Raw genomic sequence first — 18222 nt, forward strand, 5'->3', positions numbered from 1 at the left:
TGTACATTTTTATTTGAAAATGAATTTCATCACAATAAGCTTATAGTCTTTTTAGATCTTATGTATTGGTGAATTCTGTCCATTTAGATGAACGATCAAATTTTATTAACAGAATAATGATTAGCGAAAATATAAATTACATAACCATTTGAAATATTTATTCCTTTAGAGGGTATCTACACATGTACAGTGACAACAGCTGATAGAGAGAGACTACCTCCAAAAGGTTTAGATAGAAGTGAGAAATCTCGCATGGTATCACTGATGGTGTATGGCAGTAAATCTGTGGTTGGACCAATAGAACTGGACAAACCAGGAGCAGATTTGTTTTTACCAGGACATGTTGATGTGTTCAAGGTAAAGTGTAGTACATGTAAAAACACTTAACATTAAAAAATATTTTAACAATCTGACATTATTACATGAAATTATTACTTGTAATACAAGGACAAATAGTTGAAAAAAGTTGTTTGAAATATATAAGTATAAAAAGTTTATATAATGTTTGTAGGGATTATCTATTGATGTCGGTGAAATCAAGAAAATCCGAGTTTGTGCTGGATATGAAGAGGATCCTGAATCTGTTTGGACAACTGAAAAAGTAAGTATAACATATGTGTTAAGTCATTCATAATTAATTGTTATTTTTTTATGTTTGTTAGATATATTCAAGAAAGTTGATAACAAAGTTCTCAATCTGACAGAAATATAAATTTTACAGTAGGTTTTCACTCTGCAATTTCTTTCCTTTACAAAAATGTTTAATTGATGTACATTGTTCTTGTTTTTTTATTCAGATTGAATTAGAAGACGACGATACTAAAGATATTTTCACCTTTGACTTTTCACATTGGGTTGGAGAGGTCAAAGGTGATTTCAGGAAAGAATTACCAGTTTTGAGATTAGGAAAAGGTCAAAAACAAAGTATGTTAAATATACACTTAATTTTTTTTTAAAGTTCAAAAGAAAGTTCACCATTCTTCCTTATAACTGATGAGTTTTGGGTCTTGCAATGGTTAGTTGTCTTATTGGTGATTGCACAGGATCATCTGACTGACTAATAGTTTCAATTACTTGCAGAAATATAGTGGCTAGTCCCACTGATTTCATCAACCGATAAAACAGAGCACTATCAAATTTCACAATAAACAATAAATATAGAAACACATCTTTGAAAATGCTAGTGACCTTTTAAATTATGTAATAATAGTAAAGAAAAATTGGTATTATATTTATTATGATGTAGAAATCATGGAATATTAAAGTTTTTAACATATAGGAAGATGCATTAGTATCAATTTTACTGAAATTCATTTCATATTTTTACATTGGGTAGAATGTACATTTCTTCTCTATTACTGTGACTTGACTGTAAGTGTTGCTCTCCACCTATTGAAGTTTATTCAAAATTCTAACCAAATTGCAATTTGTTTTATCAAACCAAACTGTTCAACTGGTCAGAAATTTTGACAAACTGCTGTAGAAAAACGCAGTCAAGTGGTGAAAGTGCAAGGTGATAAAATAAAGCATTCTTACAATCCTATAAGACTTTTTTCTTCTCTTGATAATTAAGTCCTATAAGACTTTAATTCCACTTCAATTATAATATGAATAATTAGTCTAACAATTTCTATACAAATTTTATTGTAATTGTCATACAAAAGGTGATAGGTAGTAATTTTTGAAATGTTCAAATTTAAGTTTTTGAATTATTTCTAATAAACTGGTGTTTTTCTATGCATGCTACAAAGCTTCCTTTGAATTAATCTCTAAAATATTTGGTGAAATATACTTGAAGCTTAAATATATTCTCTTGAAGTTTTAAAGGGAGATAAGATCAATATTTCAAAAGATCAATGATTTTAGATTTTCTCCCATGGAAACTTATAAACAACGTATTGTAATTTCACATATATTTTACTGATTATAAGATGTTTTAATTCAAACGATGTCTGATTCTTATATATATGAATATAGAAGACCTTTCCAAAGAAAAATTGTATGAAAGCTTTGTTTGGACATTTTTATAGCAATTCAAAAATAACTACCTATCACTTTTAGCATGACAATTACAATAAAATTTGTATAGAAATTGTTAGACTGATGTTTCTTAATATCAAGGACGTGGAATTAAAGTCTTACAGGATTGTAATTATGCTTTATTTTATCACCTTGCATTTTCACCACTTGACTGTGTTTTTCTACAGTAGTTTGTTAAAATTTCTTACCAGTTGAACAGTTTGGTTTGATCTATTTATTTTTGTTGAATTCCATTAAATGTGAATACAATACTAATCCTTCTTTTTGTGACCCACAGTAAAAAAAATTGGTTGGAAATGTTTAAAAAATATAAAACACCCGGTTGCAAGTTTGTTTTTTTTTCAAAACACCTGCCTTACCTTCGTGACAAAAAGGAGAACACTGGGTGTTTGTGTAGAAACAGTATGTTCAGAGCTAGTACTAGGGTCTGAGGTGACTTCTTTAGTGCCTTTAATCTCCACAACCACGGCTTCATCCTGTTCTACATCCGTAAAAGTAGAAACATTATCGTTCAGGTAGTATCTTCAGTACTAATTTTGGAAGTTTTTTACAATCAGTGGCATCTTTGCCTTTTTTTAATTTGTGAACATAATATTTTGAATTACGAGAGGACATGTTGTCTGTTTGAGCATGCTCAATTCACAGCAAAAAAAATAAACCAGACCGGCATATCTTAGCTCAGTACGAAATTGCCGAAAAAGCATATAGTAAAAATTTAAATATGAGAAATACTGAAAACCTTTTAATTTTTCATGTAGCATATATTTACAATGTTACTTAGATAATAACACAGCATCATCTCTTCATATCTTTCCAAATTTTTACCTGTTAACCACCGTCATCCAAATGCTGAACTAAGCTTAACCATTGTAAAAACTGGTTTACAAAATATGATAGTTACCTGTCTATATTCGACATGATTTTCTTCGGGAACAGTAAAACAACTTATATTTTGAACCAAATCATACTACCAATGAAATTATGAAATACCTTTCCGCTACAACTTGATTGGGTATTTTACGGGTTCAATTGGGAAAATTTCAGGTATTTTCTGATTGGGAACGGGGCCAATATTCGGCCCTAAAATAAAGGCAGGAAAATCACTGTTGAATAAACTGCAACAGGTGGAGAGCAACACTTACAGTCAAGTCACTGTCATAGTAACAAAAGTAAAACAGCTGGTCAGTAAATGTATTGTATAATTGTAGTATTTCCTTATCATGTGGAAGTTCACACAAGTGAAGAGGAAATGAATGCAGCCACCAATTCTCAAGTATTTATTACTCTGTATGGAATGCTGGGAGATTCTGGCAGAAGACTTCTAAGTAAAAGCCGGAACAATAAAACAAAATTTCAAACAGGACAGGTTTGTTATGTTGTAACTCTCTAAGTTTCTTCTAATACTTAATGTGTGTCTAACCTTCTATGTAAGCATCAAGAAATTGATTTTTATACGCCCGTTTACGTTTATGGTATACCATTCTCTGTCCGTCCGTCTGTCAGTTCGTCCGTCGTCAACATGTCGGACAATAACTTCAAAAATTTGCATGAAACTTTGGTGAATTGTTTATATCTATTGACATGAGCTCCCTTTTAATTTTTATAAATTTTTGATTTTACGTTTCTGAGTTATGGGGTTTTATTCATTAAAAAAAGGGGGATTTTCCAGTTTTTGGACAATTACTCAAAAATGCTTTGAGCAGTTTTCATGAAACTTTGGTGAATTGTTTATATCTATTGACATGAGCTCCCTTTCAATTTTTATAAATTTAAGATTTAACATTTCTTAGTTGTGGGGGTTTATTCATTAAAAAAGGGAGATTTTCACGTTTTCGGACAATAACTCAAAAGTTCTTTGAGCAGTTTTCATTAAAACGTGGTGACTGGTTTATATCTATTAAAATAACCTCCCTTTAGTTTTTTTTATAAATTTCTGATATGACATGGAGGAGTTATGGAACTTTATTCTTTGAAAAAGCGACTTGTGTAACATGCACTCATGGCAAAACTCTTTATTCATAAATGTAATGAATACATGGATTTATTTGGACCTCAGATCAGGAGGAGTAGGGAAAATGGATATGTTATTTTTACAGTTTAAAATCCAGAACTCTGAAACTTTATAGAAAGAATGCTTATGTGTTGAAGTTGTACACCTGCTATTATGGAATTGTTTGAAGAATTGTTCTTATTTTTCCAGACTTTAGAACTTCGCCATTTTCAGCAAAATTTACAAAACAAGTGTATATTTAACTGCTATTACAGTTTTTAAACTAGATCCCTGAAACTTCACAGAAAGGTTGAACACATGTTGAAACTGCAACTGCTATTAAAGAGCTGTTTGAGGATTTCTAAACCTCTGAACCTTTTTTTCATTTAAAGATAACAAAAAAAGACATAGTACTGGTACCAAATTGGTGTAATCACTACAGTTATCTACCTAGATCATTGAATCTTCACAAAATGATTGTTCATATATTGCAGTTGAATACACAGTACATCTTTATCTATAACTATGATTTTATTTCATCTATGCTATCATTAATGTTGTCATCTTTCTGTATATAGATAGACATATTTACTGTGCATGCAGTAGACCTTGGAGAATTAGAGAAAGTAGTAGTGACAAAAGGACCTGGGAATCCTTGGTTGTTAGAAAAAGTTGTTGTTAAAACCTCTGACTTTGCTTCACAAGAAAGCATATTCTCTCATGATAAGTAAGTAAATACTATAGCATTAGGCAACTGACTTAGTTCTGAAAGCAAGTTATTCATTTTTGATTTCATGAAGAAATTTCACATTCTGCCAAAAATGATACTTCTTTATGGATTAAGTTTAATGTACATTATTATTCGTGGGGTATCAATTTTCGTTAATTTCGTGGGTTAAGGTAAACCATGAATTCAAATGTTCACCAAAGTATGCGTGTCTATATGCTTGTATGCAGACTTTGTCAAAACCACGAAACTCAATATCTCCTGATACAATTTTTTCCCAATCTGAGAAAATTGGTATCCACAAAAATAACTGAATCAACAGTAAAAAATAAATTTGAATTTTTTTTTTAATTATTTTTTCATCTATAATGATAGAAATTATTAGATTTGAGTACATGTACTAATGACCTGTAATTATGCTTACAGTTGGATAGGGAAGAAATCTGATACACCAGCAGAAATAGAGGAGACTATAAGATTAACAGCTGTACAGAACAGTCATGTTGTTATACCAGCCTTGGGGTCAGACAACTTACCTATATCTAGTAAGAACTAATTTTCCTATATTTTATGTAATCAGTTTACTCTTGACTGAATATTTTTATATTTCATGTAAACAGTTGGAACACACTGCTTTGATAATTTTATATATAGATAGGTTTCGATTGACCCAATTTGAGAAAGAGTTACTTCCACTTTTTGCCATGTTGGAGCTTTAAGTGCACAAATTCATTCATAAAACAGTCAAATTCATCTTGTTATACTGTCTGCTAGACTTTAGAAAAAAAATTTCTGAACAATTATAATTTCTTTTAGCTTTGCTTGCTTTATCACTATGATCTAGTAAGGATCTCTTATCAGTCTTGGTTGTACAGCATATTTCAAATTGGTTTGTGAAAAAAGAAAAATCAATCATTTAATCATCCAAAATGTCGTCCAAGGGAAATATCTCATACTCAAATATTTCCTATCGAAACCTATCTCTTCTTTATTTAGTCTATTGGAAAAAAACAAAGTTATTTCTGTTATGTATGTTTTTGGCTTTTTTTATTATGTGAATAACCTTCCAAAATTGAAATAATATTTAGAAAGTCAGAATGTATCTTCTTACTCCTTAGGAAAAAAATCATCGCATATGAATATATTTCCCTGGTGTTAATATGAAATATTTTTTTTATGATTTGCATATCTATAAAAATTTAAATGTGATTATCCCTTATAGTTTACACTATGATAGACCATTTTATCGAAACTACTTGTGTAACCTATGTAAACACTATGGAAATTTCACTGTGCAATACACATGAATGGGATTCTTGGGTTGAAGAAAGTTAAACTCAAAAGAAAAATAAAATGGGTTGAGAAAATTTTATTCAGTTTGTGAATATATTGCCCCAGTTTACGTTTCAATACATCTAGAAAATGTGTTTAATCCTATAATGTCAACTTTCATCATTATAGAAGGAAGATGGAAGCTTACTGCAGAGACAGGCGGTAATAAGGGAGAAGAAAACTTTGGAGATGTTGTCATGGTACTCTGTGCCGAAGATGAGGAAACACAACCTGTCAAAATAGTCACAACAAAAGAGAAGCCATTCCAGATTGGTCAGACAGATGTATTTGATGTAAGGATACTTTGGAAATGCCAGAAAAGAATATTTTTTTAAATTTTGATTTGACAGAAGATAAGCAATGGGTTTTGCAACTGAGGTTTAATATTTTTACCGTTCTCTTTTATCCATGTTTTATAGAACTTAACATTAAATGGTTTCTTGAATAAATACGAAAAATATATATTGACTTCAAATTGCAAAGGAAATCACTGTGAGAAAAAAATTGAGAATACTGTTTTTTTATACTCTTTGCAGGCAAAGTTTTCTGAAGTTATAGAAGAGTTATATAAGATCAGACTTGGATTCCAAGATAATACAAGCAATAAAGGATGGCTCATTAAAAAGGTAAGTTATTAAAGTCTAGGGGTTCCAGGTTATGCTGGTGACTGTCTAATATTTTGGTCTGTGAATCACTAACTACAGCTTTTATGGGAGACATTTTTATCGTGAAAAAAAATAATACTAAGGTTGTGTGAGGTTACCATGTTTAATGTGGTAGGCTTTAATGTTTTCAATTAAATGTGACCTTAATAGATCAACAAATAAGCAGCTAAGTTTTACTTTCACAAGTCATGCTTAGAAAAGTAAAGTAAATATATTTCATTTATTCCAATGAGGAGGTAAAATCTAGATTACCAGAGATTTTTAAGAATACAATTAAAACAAACAGTGGTATCAGTGAGAACCATTGTTCATGTTATTTGTTTTGATTGATTGATTGATTGATTGATTGTTGCAATGCACCAAATATCAAATATCCTATGCATATTCAAATGAAATTTGAGTCAAATAAACTGTTTGGTAGGTTATAAAAATATGTGATTGAAATAAAAAAAAGGAATTAAATTTTCCAACTTTATTGTCTTGAGGTATTAATAATAAGGGGAAAATTCTGCTTTAAGTTGAGAACTTGAATACTTGGTTTGTCTTTCTCCATAAAATCTACATAAGATGATATGTTGCTTGTTGAAAACACTTGTTATTCTTTAACTAAATGATACTCATTTCTTAACATATTGTAGATAAAGTGTGAAGATTTAGATACGGGTGATGTGTTTAGTTATGAAGTAAAAGATTGGATGGTTGTTGATGAATATAATGATGGATGGAAGGAAGTACCTGCAGCATGGCCAGCCATTAATATACCTAAAGGTAACATTCACTTACAGTAATCTCATCAGGTTGAGGAATATAACTTTTCTGCTCATAGCCTTTACCCTAAATTTACCCGTTTATTAAGACTTTACCTAATCCTATCTTTGGTGCAAGCTGTTAACAAAGCATATCCTACCAAAATATGAGACTCGGTATATACAACTCCACCAAGTTAGTTATCTCCCATTAAAATGAATTTTTCCAAATCGAAACATTTTGATTTCATTGAAAGACAAATTTCAACAAATTGTAAAAAAAAACTTTCTATAATTTAAGTGCATCTAAGCATGTATGGTATCATGTTTATGAAGTAAACAAACTTGACATAACAGAAGGTCGATTAGAGGAGAGTTTAAGCGAATCAAGATAGCATTTTGAAATGCTGGCAGTCTTGTATTGCAGAGTAGTAGGTTTGTTCTAACTTTAGAAACATAATGATTATAATCACAAATAGATATATAGGAAATATTCATTTAATGAGTAGACTGTTAGTTTATAGAGGAAAATTTAAAGATGTTTTTTATGTAAATGAAATATATTCTGAAATTTTTTTATTACATTTTTTAAAATATTTTCAATGAGTGTTTTACTGATATAAACTATAGAAAATGATTTTTGTTCTTAGTGCTACAGTACCAAATAAAGACATACACAGGAGATGTAAGGAGTGCTGGTACAGATTCTGACGTGTATATCTACATCCATGGGGAACTAGGCAGTACTGGTCGTAGATTACTGAAAAAGTCAAAATCACATGATGATAAGTTTGAAAGAAATCAAGTAAGTTACAGGCTTTTATAACATTTAGAATTATATTCACTACAACAAGAAATAGCAGGAATCATCTGTCCCTGTTTTGTAGTTTATTATTGTGTACCTTTATATATCTTGTTTATGTTTGAAGGCAAAAAGTCAAGACTTATAACTTTACTAAAAAACACACACAATGTAAAAAGTTTATCTTTTGGTGTTGTGTCTCATATGACTATTATATATCACCTTCTGTTTTCTGGACATGCTTGAAGAATATAACAAGTAAAACATATTTCTTGTTATATACATGCTGTCTGCATAATAAAATATACATGTATTGTAAAGGACATGGGAATTCTTTTATTCGTATAAACATTACTTTAATTTGCATTTGTTTTTTCTACCTTTATCAGATTTATTCTTTTGAATTCAAATCATATGTAAAACAAGAATGTACAACATGACCTTGGATTACATCCAGTATAACTAAATCATTATTCCTCTGTTTAATTGTAGGAAGATTTATTTGTTGTTGAGGCTGTATCGTTAGGAAAGTTACAGAAAGTTGTCATTGGTCACAATGATGAAGGTTTAGGTAAATGTTTGATACAAGTTTTCTTGTTGTATTGTGTTTTGATAGATTAGAAATCCTTGGTAACCGGGATAATAACCATGAGCTAATAATATGCTGACATTATATATTACTGCTACTGACATTAATTCTGACCATGAACTAATTATATGCTGACATTATATATTACTGCTACTGACATTAATTCTGACCACGAGCTAATTATACACTGACATTATACATTATATATTACTGCTACTGACATTAATTCTGACCATGAGCTAATTATACGCTGACATTATATATTACTGCTACTGACATTAATTCTGACCATGAGCTAATTATATGCTGGCATTATACATTATGTATTACTGCTACTGACATTAATTCTGACCATGAGCTAATTATAAGCTGACATTATATATTACTGCTACTGACATTAATTCTGACCATGAGCTAATTATACCCTAACATTATGCATTGTATATTACTGCTACTGACATTAATTCTGACCATGAGCTAATTATACGCTGATATTATATATTACTGCTACTGACATTAATTCTGACCATGAGCTTATTATATGCTGACATTATATATTACTGCTACTGACATTAATTCTGACCATGAGCTAATTATATGCTGACATTATATATTACTGCTACTGACATTAATTCTGACCATGAGCTAATTATATGCTGACATTATACATTATATATTACTGCTACTGACATTAATTATGACCATGAGCTAATTATATGCTGATATTATATATTACTGCTACTGACATTAATTCTCACTTTGCAATTATTATATCCTGATTAAAAGGAAAGGGTCTGTCTATTAGTCTGTAAATATAAGTGTCCATTCTAATGATGAAAATTTTCTCAGGAATTTCATATCAGAGCTTCCTGACATTTGGTATCAAGCTTTGATTCAGCATGCTTAACCCTGTGAAGTGTTTTCACATTCATTGCTCATTAACTTCCTATTTACCCAATACTTTTATATATTCTTAAACATAATGGCCATGCATGAAGGTTTGGTAGCTTTTTTGTCAGGAACTACGAATCAGAGCTTGCTGAAATTTGATGTAAATGGCAGGGGTATCATTAGTGAGCAATTGCTCACAGTACATCTTGTTGGCTCAGAAATTTATTCCTCGAAATGTATCAAAATTAAATTTACATTTCTCTGAATAACTTTAATTTTAGGAAACTTAGAATTAATGAATGCTTATAATTTGAAATAATATATGATAATTTTTTTCTTCACTTTTTATATAATAATGATTTGTTTGTTAGGATCTGGTTGGTTCCTCCAGATGGTTGTGATTACTGAATCAGAGACTGCTACAGAAGAAACTATATTCCCATGTGATCAGTAAGTTAATAACTTAATTTAATGAAAAATGACAAAAATTTAAAGGAATGCAGTTTTTTTTATAAAAGTTAAAGAAGATTGTTTCCTTAATGTTTTTCCTAGAGCATCTAGGATCTTGTTTTGTAGCAACTGTATTCAAAACTAATAGAATTCAGAAGTTGACTCCACTGTTTATTTATATAGAATATAATAATTGTGTGACAAAGAAAGTAAAATGATTTGTTTAGGAACTTTTGTACAAACTTTTTACTGAATGTGGTGTCAAAAGAGGGTTTCTGAATATTTGATCCTTTTCAATTGCATAAGAAAATGCCCTATTTTAAAATCTGAAAGTAAGATTATTCAATATTATGCTTTATTGGATGAAATAAAGACATGCAGACTTCTTTGAGCCTTGATTTATATTTATTGCACCAAACAAATTAATTAATTTAAATTAAATTAATTTTCAATTTCTGTGTCTCACACACACACACAGTGTGTTTCAGTGAAATATTAAAAATGTCTTGTAATATTAATTTTAGGTGGTTGTCCAAGGAAGATGGAGATGGCAAAATAGAAAGAACTTTGATTGCCAAGAGACCAGGAAGTGAAACATATCGATTAAGGGACAGAACTCCTTCATCAAAAGTCAAACCTAAAATTCCCACCCCAGGTAAAATCTATTCACTAACATAATTTCTTTTATTCACATTTGATAAGTAATAATAATATGTGTGTTTGGACATTTATGAAGCCTTGACCTCATTTTCAGGGTTCATTGGTCAATGCTAACTTTTCCTAGTTAGGTCTGTTTCCCAGATACTGTAGGCAATAGGTCAACTATATTCGGTGTATGGAATGACTGTATGGTTTAATAGTCTGTCTGGCAAGTTCTTGTGACCTTTACCTCATTTAAATGGATTTGATAATTTTAAGTATATATGATACTTGTAGTCAAATTTTTATCTTAAAAGGTCTTTCAACATAAATTCAATTATTATCAGGAAAGCAAGCGGGCTAGACATTTCTGTGTGTGCACTCTCATTATTACATTTGTACTGATGCATTGCAAGCAATAAGTTTCATATTATTTTCTAGTTGTTGAAGAGAACTTGGCATCAGAAAGAAAATCAAAATCACCAGAGCCAGAATCAAAACCAAAGACACCAACTCCACTACCTCAAACAAAATCACCCACTCCTGAAACTCAAATAAAGTCACCTTCACCAAACCAACTAGTCAACACTTCACCTGAACCAAAGACAAAAACACCAGAACAAGAAGTTAGAACTGAAACACCTGAACTAGAAGCAAAGACAGAAAGTAACACAAAAACACCATCTCCAATTGTCAATGAAAGAACAAAAACACCAGAACCAAAGGAAAAGTCACCGTCGCCTGAACCAAAAGTCAAGTCACCATCTCCTGAATCAAAAGTCAAGTCACCATCTCCTGAACCAAAAGTCAAGTCACCATCTCCTGAACCAAAAGGCAAGTCCCCATCGCCTGAACCAGTTACTGAGCCAGTCAAATCACCATCACCAAAGCCAGGAGATGTAGAAGTCAAAAAAGAAAATGATGCAGGAGAAATAGAATCCCCAAAGTCATTGGAAAAACAACCTGATGAACTTGTTAAAAGTCCATCTCCAGAGACCACTGAGCCTTTGGTATCTCCCAAACCAGAGACTCCTAATAAGGATCCTGTTGGTAAGCTTCAGTACTTCTCTTACTCTATGGAGGTTTAATAGTTACACAGAATAAAGATTGTTGATTTTTCTGGGATAAATGTGATATTCTAGAAAATAGTTGTTTAAATAGTGTAATACATGTACTGTATCATATTGAATTTTGACTGAAATAAAAGGATAGTTTTGGTGTTACTGATTAACATGCAATATCTAAAATGTGATATGAAGCCACCTCAGATTTATTTATACTGATCTTACTAGTAACTGATTCAGTAAAATACTTCTACATTGGAAAAAATAATGAGATATGCATATTTGTAGATGGAGACTTCAAAGTTACAGTGGTCACTAATGGTCAGTCTAAAGGGTTTGATGATCAAGTCTACTTAACAGTGTTTGGTGATGCTGGTAACTCTGGACAGTTACCATTAGGAGAACCTGGCACAGGACTGTTCCAGGCAGGAACCACAGATATGTTTGAGGTATTTATGGATTTTCTTTTTTCCCTGCAACAATAGTTGTGGAAGTCAGGAGTGCTTACTCCTTTGGTATTAATGGTGAAAACAGATGCATTTTTTTTATTATATCTTATACAACTTTCATTCAGGTAAACTAAAATTTGTGTGGAAGTTTGTTATGCTAATTTTGTAACCAGTCATCATTACCTGACCATGACCTCATTTTCACCCTTCAGCAGTCAGCTTAATACTTTTTCAGCATAAGGTTGTTTCTAAATAACTACACATGGCAGGCCATTAGTATTTAGTATTTAGATTTTTTGTAAGGAGTATATAACTTATATGTTATAGGTTTGAACTGCATATTGAAATTCCGTTCATAAATTAAATTTTTCAGGGTTGTGTGGTGACAACAGCAACAAAGTTCAGGGTTGGGGTAAATAGGAATCACCCTGTTAGTCTCTGTCTGCAATTTGTCATTCAGTTCAGAACTTAAGAGTTTTTGAAGGTCATTAATGATGCTTGGTACTATTGTTGCCAAATACCAGAGGGTGTGTCAATTAAACAGTTGGAATGTCTGTCTGCAATGTCAAGGTCACTAACTTGGTTAAACTTTACATTCCCATATTAAAAATTAAAAATAACAAAAATACCAAACTCCAAGGAAAATTCAAAACAGAAAGTCCCTTATCAAAGGGAAAATTTAAAAGCTCAAACATATAGGCATTTCCTTTTGTAGAAATGGTGGATTAAACCTTGTTTTATAGCTAGCTAAACCTCTCCCTTGTATGAAAGTCACATGGAATTCCATACATAAAAACATACAAAGTGGTGCCCCACTCAGAACTTTTAAATGTCTAGAAGGATAATAATGATATGTGATAATATCACTGCCAACCACCAGAGGTTGTGTCATAAATATGGTTAGAATATCCATCTTCAAGGTCAGTAACAATTGTAATATTATATCAAAGATGAATTTCAGTATCGTTTTGTTAGCATTACTCGTCCCTTTTAGTTGGTCCAATTTCATAGCACTGTCAATTGTATTGTATTTATAGATTAAACTGGAACTGGAAGAACTTGGAGAAACACGTAAAATAAGACTGGAGCACAGTGATGTAAAACCAGGAGCTGCCTGGGCTGTTGACAAGGTTAGTGTGGTCAAATGTATAGGCTTTCAAATATTCTATGATTTATAAAGTAAAAAATTGTTGTCTTGTCTGTGATAGAAGTTTAAGAAATTCAAATTGATATTTTAAGGCATTATTTTTCTATTAGATCATTGTGGAAGACTTATTTAGAGGTGACATAATGGAGTTCCCAGTGAACAAGAATTTAACCTTAGCTGACCCAGGAAGTGATATATCTGTGGAAATACCAGCACATCATAAAAACCATGTCTGGCCAGGTACGTTTATGCTGCACACTATTGAAATTATCAAATGTACATCGCATGCATTAGTATTAAAATGAAATGAAATTGTTTGAAAAAATGGCTACACGTGGATTGCATCTGCTTATGTGGATCTCTGTAGATTGAGTACAGATCACAGCATTTATGAGCCATATCTATCATGTTTGACTCAAATTTTAAAGGAAACTTTAGTAACTTACTGCAAAATTACAAATACATATTGGTAAACTGTGAACAGCAAATGAATTTTAGAACTTTCGTTGTATGCTTCAGTTTTTAATGGTCTTGTATTTTTCCTATCATTTTATGCTTCAGTTTGGTTTTATTTGTTATTTTGCCTGTTTAGTGTATCATTTAGTTTGAACACATTATTTTGGATTCTATAGTATATACCATTATATTGTGTTGGAAAATAAGTGAATTATAATTTTTCTTGAAGAGAGTTCAGGAGTTGATGGTAAGAATTGTTAGTGTCAGATTTTTGAATGGCAAAATTCACCTTAGCTTTTGAATGCTCTAATATATACAAATAACTTCCTTATTTATCACATATACAAAGTTAGCCGTTATCACATATAGAAAGTTAGCCGTTTTCACATATACAAAGTTAGCCTTGTTAATGTTATTTATATCACATATACAAAGTTAGCCTTGTTAGTTTTAATTATATCACATAAACAAAGTTAGCTGTGCTAGTGTTATTTATATCACAAATACAAAGTTAGCTGTGTTAGTGTTTATTTAAAAAATAAGTTGACGCTTTAATTAGTTCAGATAATACTGTACCTTAAAGAACTCTGCTTTCAACAGCTCTTGAAGGATCTGTAGGTCTGTTGCAAGATTAAATGCCCATCCCTTTCCAAGATATCCTATTTTTTATTGGTGTATTAAAATTTCGTGCCCTTCGTCCTTGTCTACCAAATTTGCAAAACTTACTTATTTGATATTTGTTTAATATATGAACTATTTGCCACTGGACAGTAAACAAAGAAAATTCTGGTTATCAATCATTTTCACCATAACAGTCTTTTATACAGTACTATGCTATTAAGTAACATTTTAGTCATTATGGTGATCAATTGATTTACAAACATTATTTAAAAATTTTTAAAACAGGATATCATTGTGTTGTAGACATATTATTTTTGTTTGAAATAATATATCACATTTCACTTATTAATAACGATAAAATGTGTGGTGTTGGATGTCAGTATATACTAAGAACTAAAGCAGGGATTCATTTTGTCAACTATGTACCGTAATAAAAATGTCTTCTTATCTGTGTTAAAAGTGCTTTCAAAAAGTATAATTTTAATATTTATACTCCTGCACTTACACCAGTCCACATTCTTTTAATAAAAATTGTCATCATCTGCATTTAACTTTTGAAAGTTATAATACCCCATGCTACGAGATAGAACGGAGTATTAAGTTTTTGACTTGTTAAGTCCTTTCTGTCAGTCATTTTCGTTCCAGATGCTAATTCCAATACTTTATATCAGATTGCAGCCATACCTGGATATATGGTCACATATAATGAGTGGAAGACCCCATTAAAGATCAAGGTCAAAGCTACTAAAGATAGACTGATATTTCTGCAGAAAAGTTGTTTCCAGATGCTAAATCAAATACTGGGGGATCAAAACCTTACTTGGATATTTGGTCACATATGTTAAGAGGAGAACTCTGTTGATTATTAAGTCACTAGGTCTTAGGTCAAGGTCAATAGTAAATGAAAGAAAGTTTTTGAAACACACCATTACTGTCTGAAATCATGATAAAGATTCATACCTAAAGTAAACAGAAAAAAAACTATGCCATCAGGTCAATATAACTTTACCCATCTATATTGTGGGTGTGGTATGTGAGCTTTTTCATTTAAGGTTTTATTTTATTGGTCTAGTTTTTACAATTCCATAAATTTAAGTTTGCATGCAAAGTTTTCATTAGTCCTGTAGCATGTGCTAGATAATATATAGTTGTAAGTTGTAAAATGTATAGTTTATATTTCTGCTTCTTGTTTGCATGTTTGGTTATTATGCTGTGTTACCTTAGTTACGATCATATTTCTATATCCAATTTTGATGAGTATGCTTGTCAGAAGTAACTTTTTTTAAGGTCTTCCCTACTATTTATAAATATGTTGGACGACACATTGATTTTTGACTTGTCTTTGTCTGTCTGTCAGTCACACAACTTTGTCAGTGCAAAATCTCCTACAGTTTTACATAGGAATAGAATGAAACTGTACAGACTTGCTTTAAATTGAAAATTTTTTATGCAAAATTCCCACAATTTACATTGAAATATACCAAAACTTTACCAAATTGTTTCATAACCTGACTGTACATTTTAAAGTATACACAGATCAGAGTTTAGTGAGCAGACATTTTTTCAGATTATGGTCTGTATCAATTAAGTCAAGAGGAAAAAGTGGATGTATATGCTTTTTAAAAAAAAAAAAAAAAAAAATTTTAAATATACTTTTAATTTTGATTGCCAACTTTCATGCCACAGTGTCATCATGAAGATTTTCTATTAATGCACAATCAATTATATAGACAGGTTATAAAACAGTGATGCAGTCTCAATTATTACACCATTCAGCCAAAATATAACAAGACCGAGATGTTATGGTTTATTTATTCATTTAACCTTTTGATTTATTGTAGTAAATCAGTATGTGATAGAAGTAGAAACAGGTGATGAAGAAGGAGCAGATACCAGTGAAGTAATACATGTTAACCTGTTTGGTACACTAGGGGATAGTGGCAAACGATATCTCATTCATAATACGGAGAAAAGAACTAAATTCCAGAGAGGTCAGGTAAGTAATGTCCAATATGATAATATGATTGATTGGTCTGTGTTTGTTAAATATCCAGCAGCAATTATGCATAAGTGAGTTAGAACATCTGAGTGATATGAATATGTCTGGCTAATGTTATAAATTGACAGGCCTAGCAAGATTTTTAATGTACTAGCCAACAACGTATCATACTTGGAATTATCATGTTGACTCCTAGCCAAACTGTCTGTGTTCTTGTTAACACTGCAATGCTTTATTGGGAGTAGCAGTAAATACCTTTATAAAGTCTCTATATTTTGTATGATAATAGAACTAACTTATTAATTGCGTTGATAGGAAGACTAAACTTTCATGCATATACTGTCTTATAATGATTCCCTATTACCTTAGTAGATTGTGAAAGGTATTTTTGTCTAGTGTAGGAGAAGATCAACATTTTAAGACTATGCCTTAAGAATGTACATTCGATGTATACATTGTGTTACATCAAGGTATTTGATGTTGTCGTTAACACATATTACTTCATGTTTGTCTTTCCACATTTCATGTTTTGTCATCTCCCCAGATTTTGCTTTGAAAATCTTAAATCAAACTTGATAGAAATAATGTATGAATATTCCTTAAGATTGGATGAAAACATTGCCACAAGAGATAGTTTCTGGTTCTAATTGGCAATGCTCAAGTATCTCCAAGCTAATATTTTAAAACTGTATTGAAACAACTTTCACTAGCAATGGGCTAAAAGTTTTCACAAGTTGATCAGTTCAAACTGCAACTTGGAAACACATTTTGTTCAATTGGTATTGTGAAGAGACAAAACCTTTCCAAAACCACAGTAATTGAAATTAGTGGCAGTTCTCTTGATTTCACTTCAACTATTAGCATACACGATTATATACTACATTCAACAAGAAAAGAGTAAACTGTATTCCAAATTGATTTTTGTTTGTTAAATTTCAGACGGACACATTTATTATTGAAGCTGTAGACTTAGGTAGGTTGGAAGCTTTAATTGTTGGACACCATGGACATAGCCCAAGTTCAGCATGGTTCCTGGAGAAGGTTTCTGTGAAAGAATCGGTTACAGATACAACTAAATACATATTTCCTTGTGGAAGGTTTGTTTTTATATTTACTTATTTTTACCTTAAAATTCAGCCATAATATTGTTGTGGTTGTTTAAAAAAAAAAACCACTCATCAAAGATACCAGGCTAATAATGTTGTATGCCAGACACACGCTTCATCTTCAAAAGATTCACAAGTGATGCTCGAATTAAAAAAAAGGCCAAATAAAGAACTAAGTTTGCCAAACACAACTATGATAATCTGTTCCTATAATACTATGAAACTGTCATTTTTTTCTAATCTGTCTATGATAACTTTTGTCCTATTCATCTTTTTTTTTATTGGAAGCTGGAAATCCTTGTATTAAGTGGCTAAATATTATTGCTTATAATTAAAACAGTGTAATGAATATTTTGTAAGCAAAAAGTCTCTTTTGATGTCTCATTTGTGTGTCAAATTAGGAGCTTTGAGGGGCAATCAGTTGGTCTGCTAGTTTTTCATTGATCCTTTGAATTTTTTTATCCATGAAAAATTAGAATATTTGTTTATTTTATCCATGAAAAATTAAG

The 18222-nt window shown here is 31.0% G+C and overlaps 1 protein-coding gene across 8 annotated transcripts in view; it reads left to right on the forward strand.

The window, feature by feature from the left end:
* The window catches only part of LOC127705389 (lipoxygenase homology domain-containing protein 1-like), a 75398-nt gene that overhangs the window by 54044 nt on the left and 3132 nt on the right, over window positions 1–18222 (forward strand). For 7 of the 8 annotated variants that reach the window (XM_052209706.1, XM_052209701.1, XM_052209714.1 and 4 more), the window contains 20 exons: window positions 170–357; window positions 512–601; window positions 798–924; window positions 3249–3406; window positions 4609–4757; window positions 5184–5302; window positions 6219–6382; window positions 6626–6715; window positions 7393–7522; window positions 8151–8305; window positions 8795–8873; window positions 10154–10232; window positions 10757–10887; window positions 11313–11921; window positions 12224–12384; window positions 13422–13514; window positions 13642–13771; window positions 14217–14234; window positions 16450–16604; window positions 17547–17704. In XM_052209706.1, the coding sequence (XP_052065666.1) occupies window positions 170–357; window positions 512–601; window positions 798–924; window positions 3249–3406; window positions 4609–4757; window positions 5184–5302; window positions 6219–6382; window positions 6626–6715; window positions 7393–7522; window positions 8151–8305; window positions 8795–8873; window positions 10154–10232; window positions 10757–10887; window positions 11313–11921; window positions 12224–12384; window positions 13422–13514; window positions 13642–13771; window positions 14217–14234; window positions 16450–16604; window positions 17547–17704 (2983 nt within the window). The remainder of the gene's footprint in view (window positions 1–169; window positions 358–511; window positions 602–797; window positions 925–3248; window positions 3407–4608; window positions 4758–5183; window positions 5303–6218; window positions 6383–6625; window positions 6716–7392; window positions 7523–8150; window positions 8306–8794; window positions 8874–10153; window positions 10233–10756; window positions 10888–11312; window positions 11922–12223; window positions 12385–13421; window positions 13515–13641; window positions 13772–14216; window positions 14235–16449; window positions 16605–17546; window positions 17705–18222) is intronic. The other variant, XM_052209720.1, reaches the window with a different exon arrangement.

Source organism: Mytilus californianus, unplaced genomic scaffold, assembly GCF_021869535.1.
Source record: "Mytilus californianus isolate M0D057914Y unplaced genomic scaffold, xbMytCali1.0.p SCAF_1, whole genome shotgun sequence".
In the NCBI taxonomy this organism is placed as follows: Eukaryota; Metazoa; Mollusca; class Bivalvia; order Mytilida; family Mytilidae; genus Mytilus; species Mytilus californianus.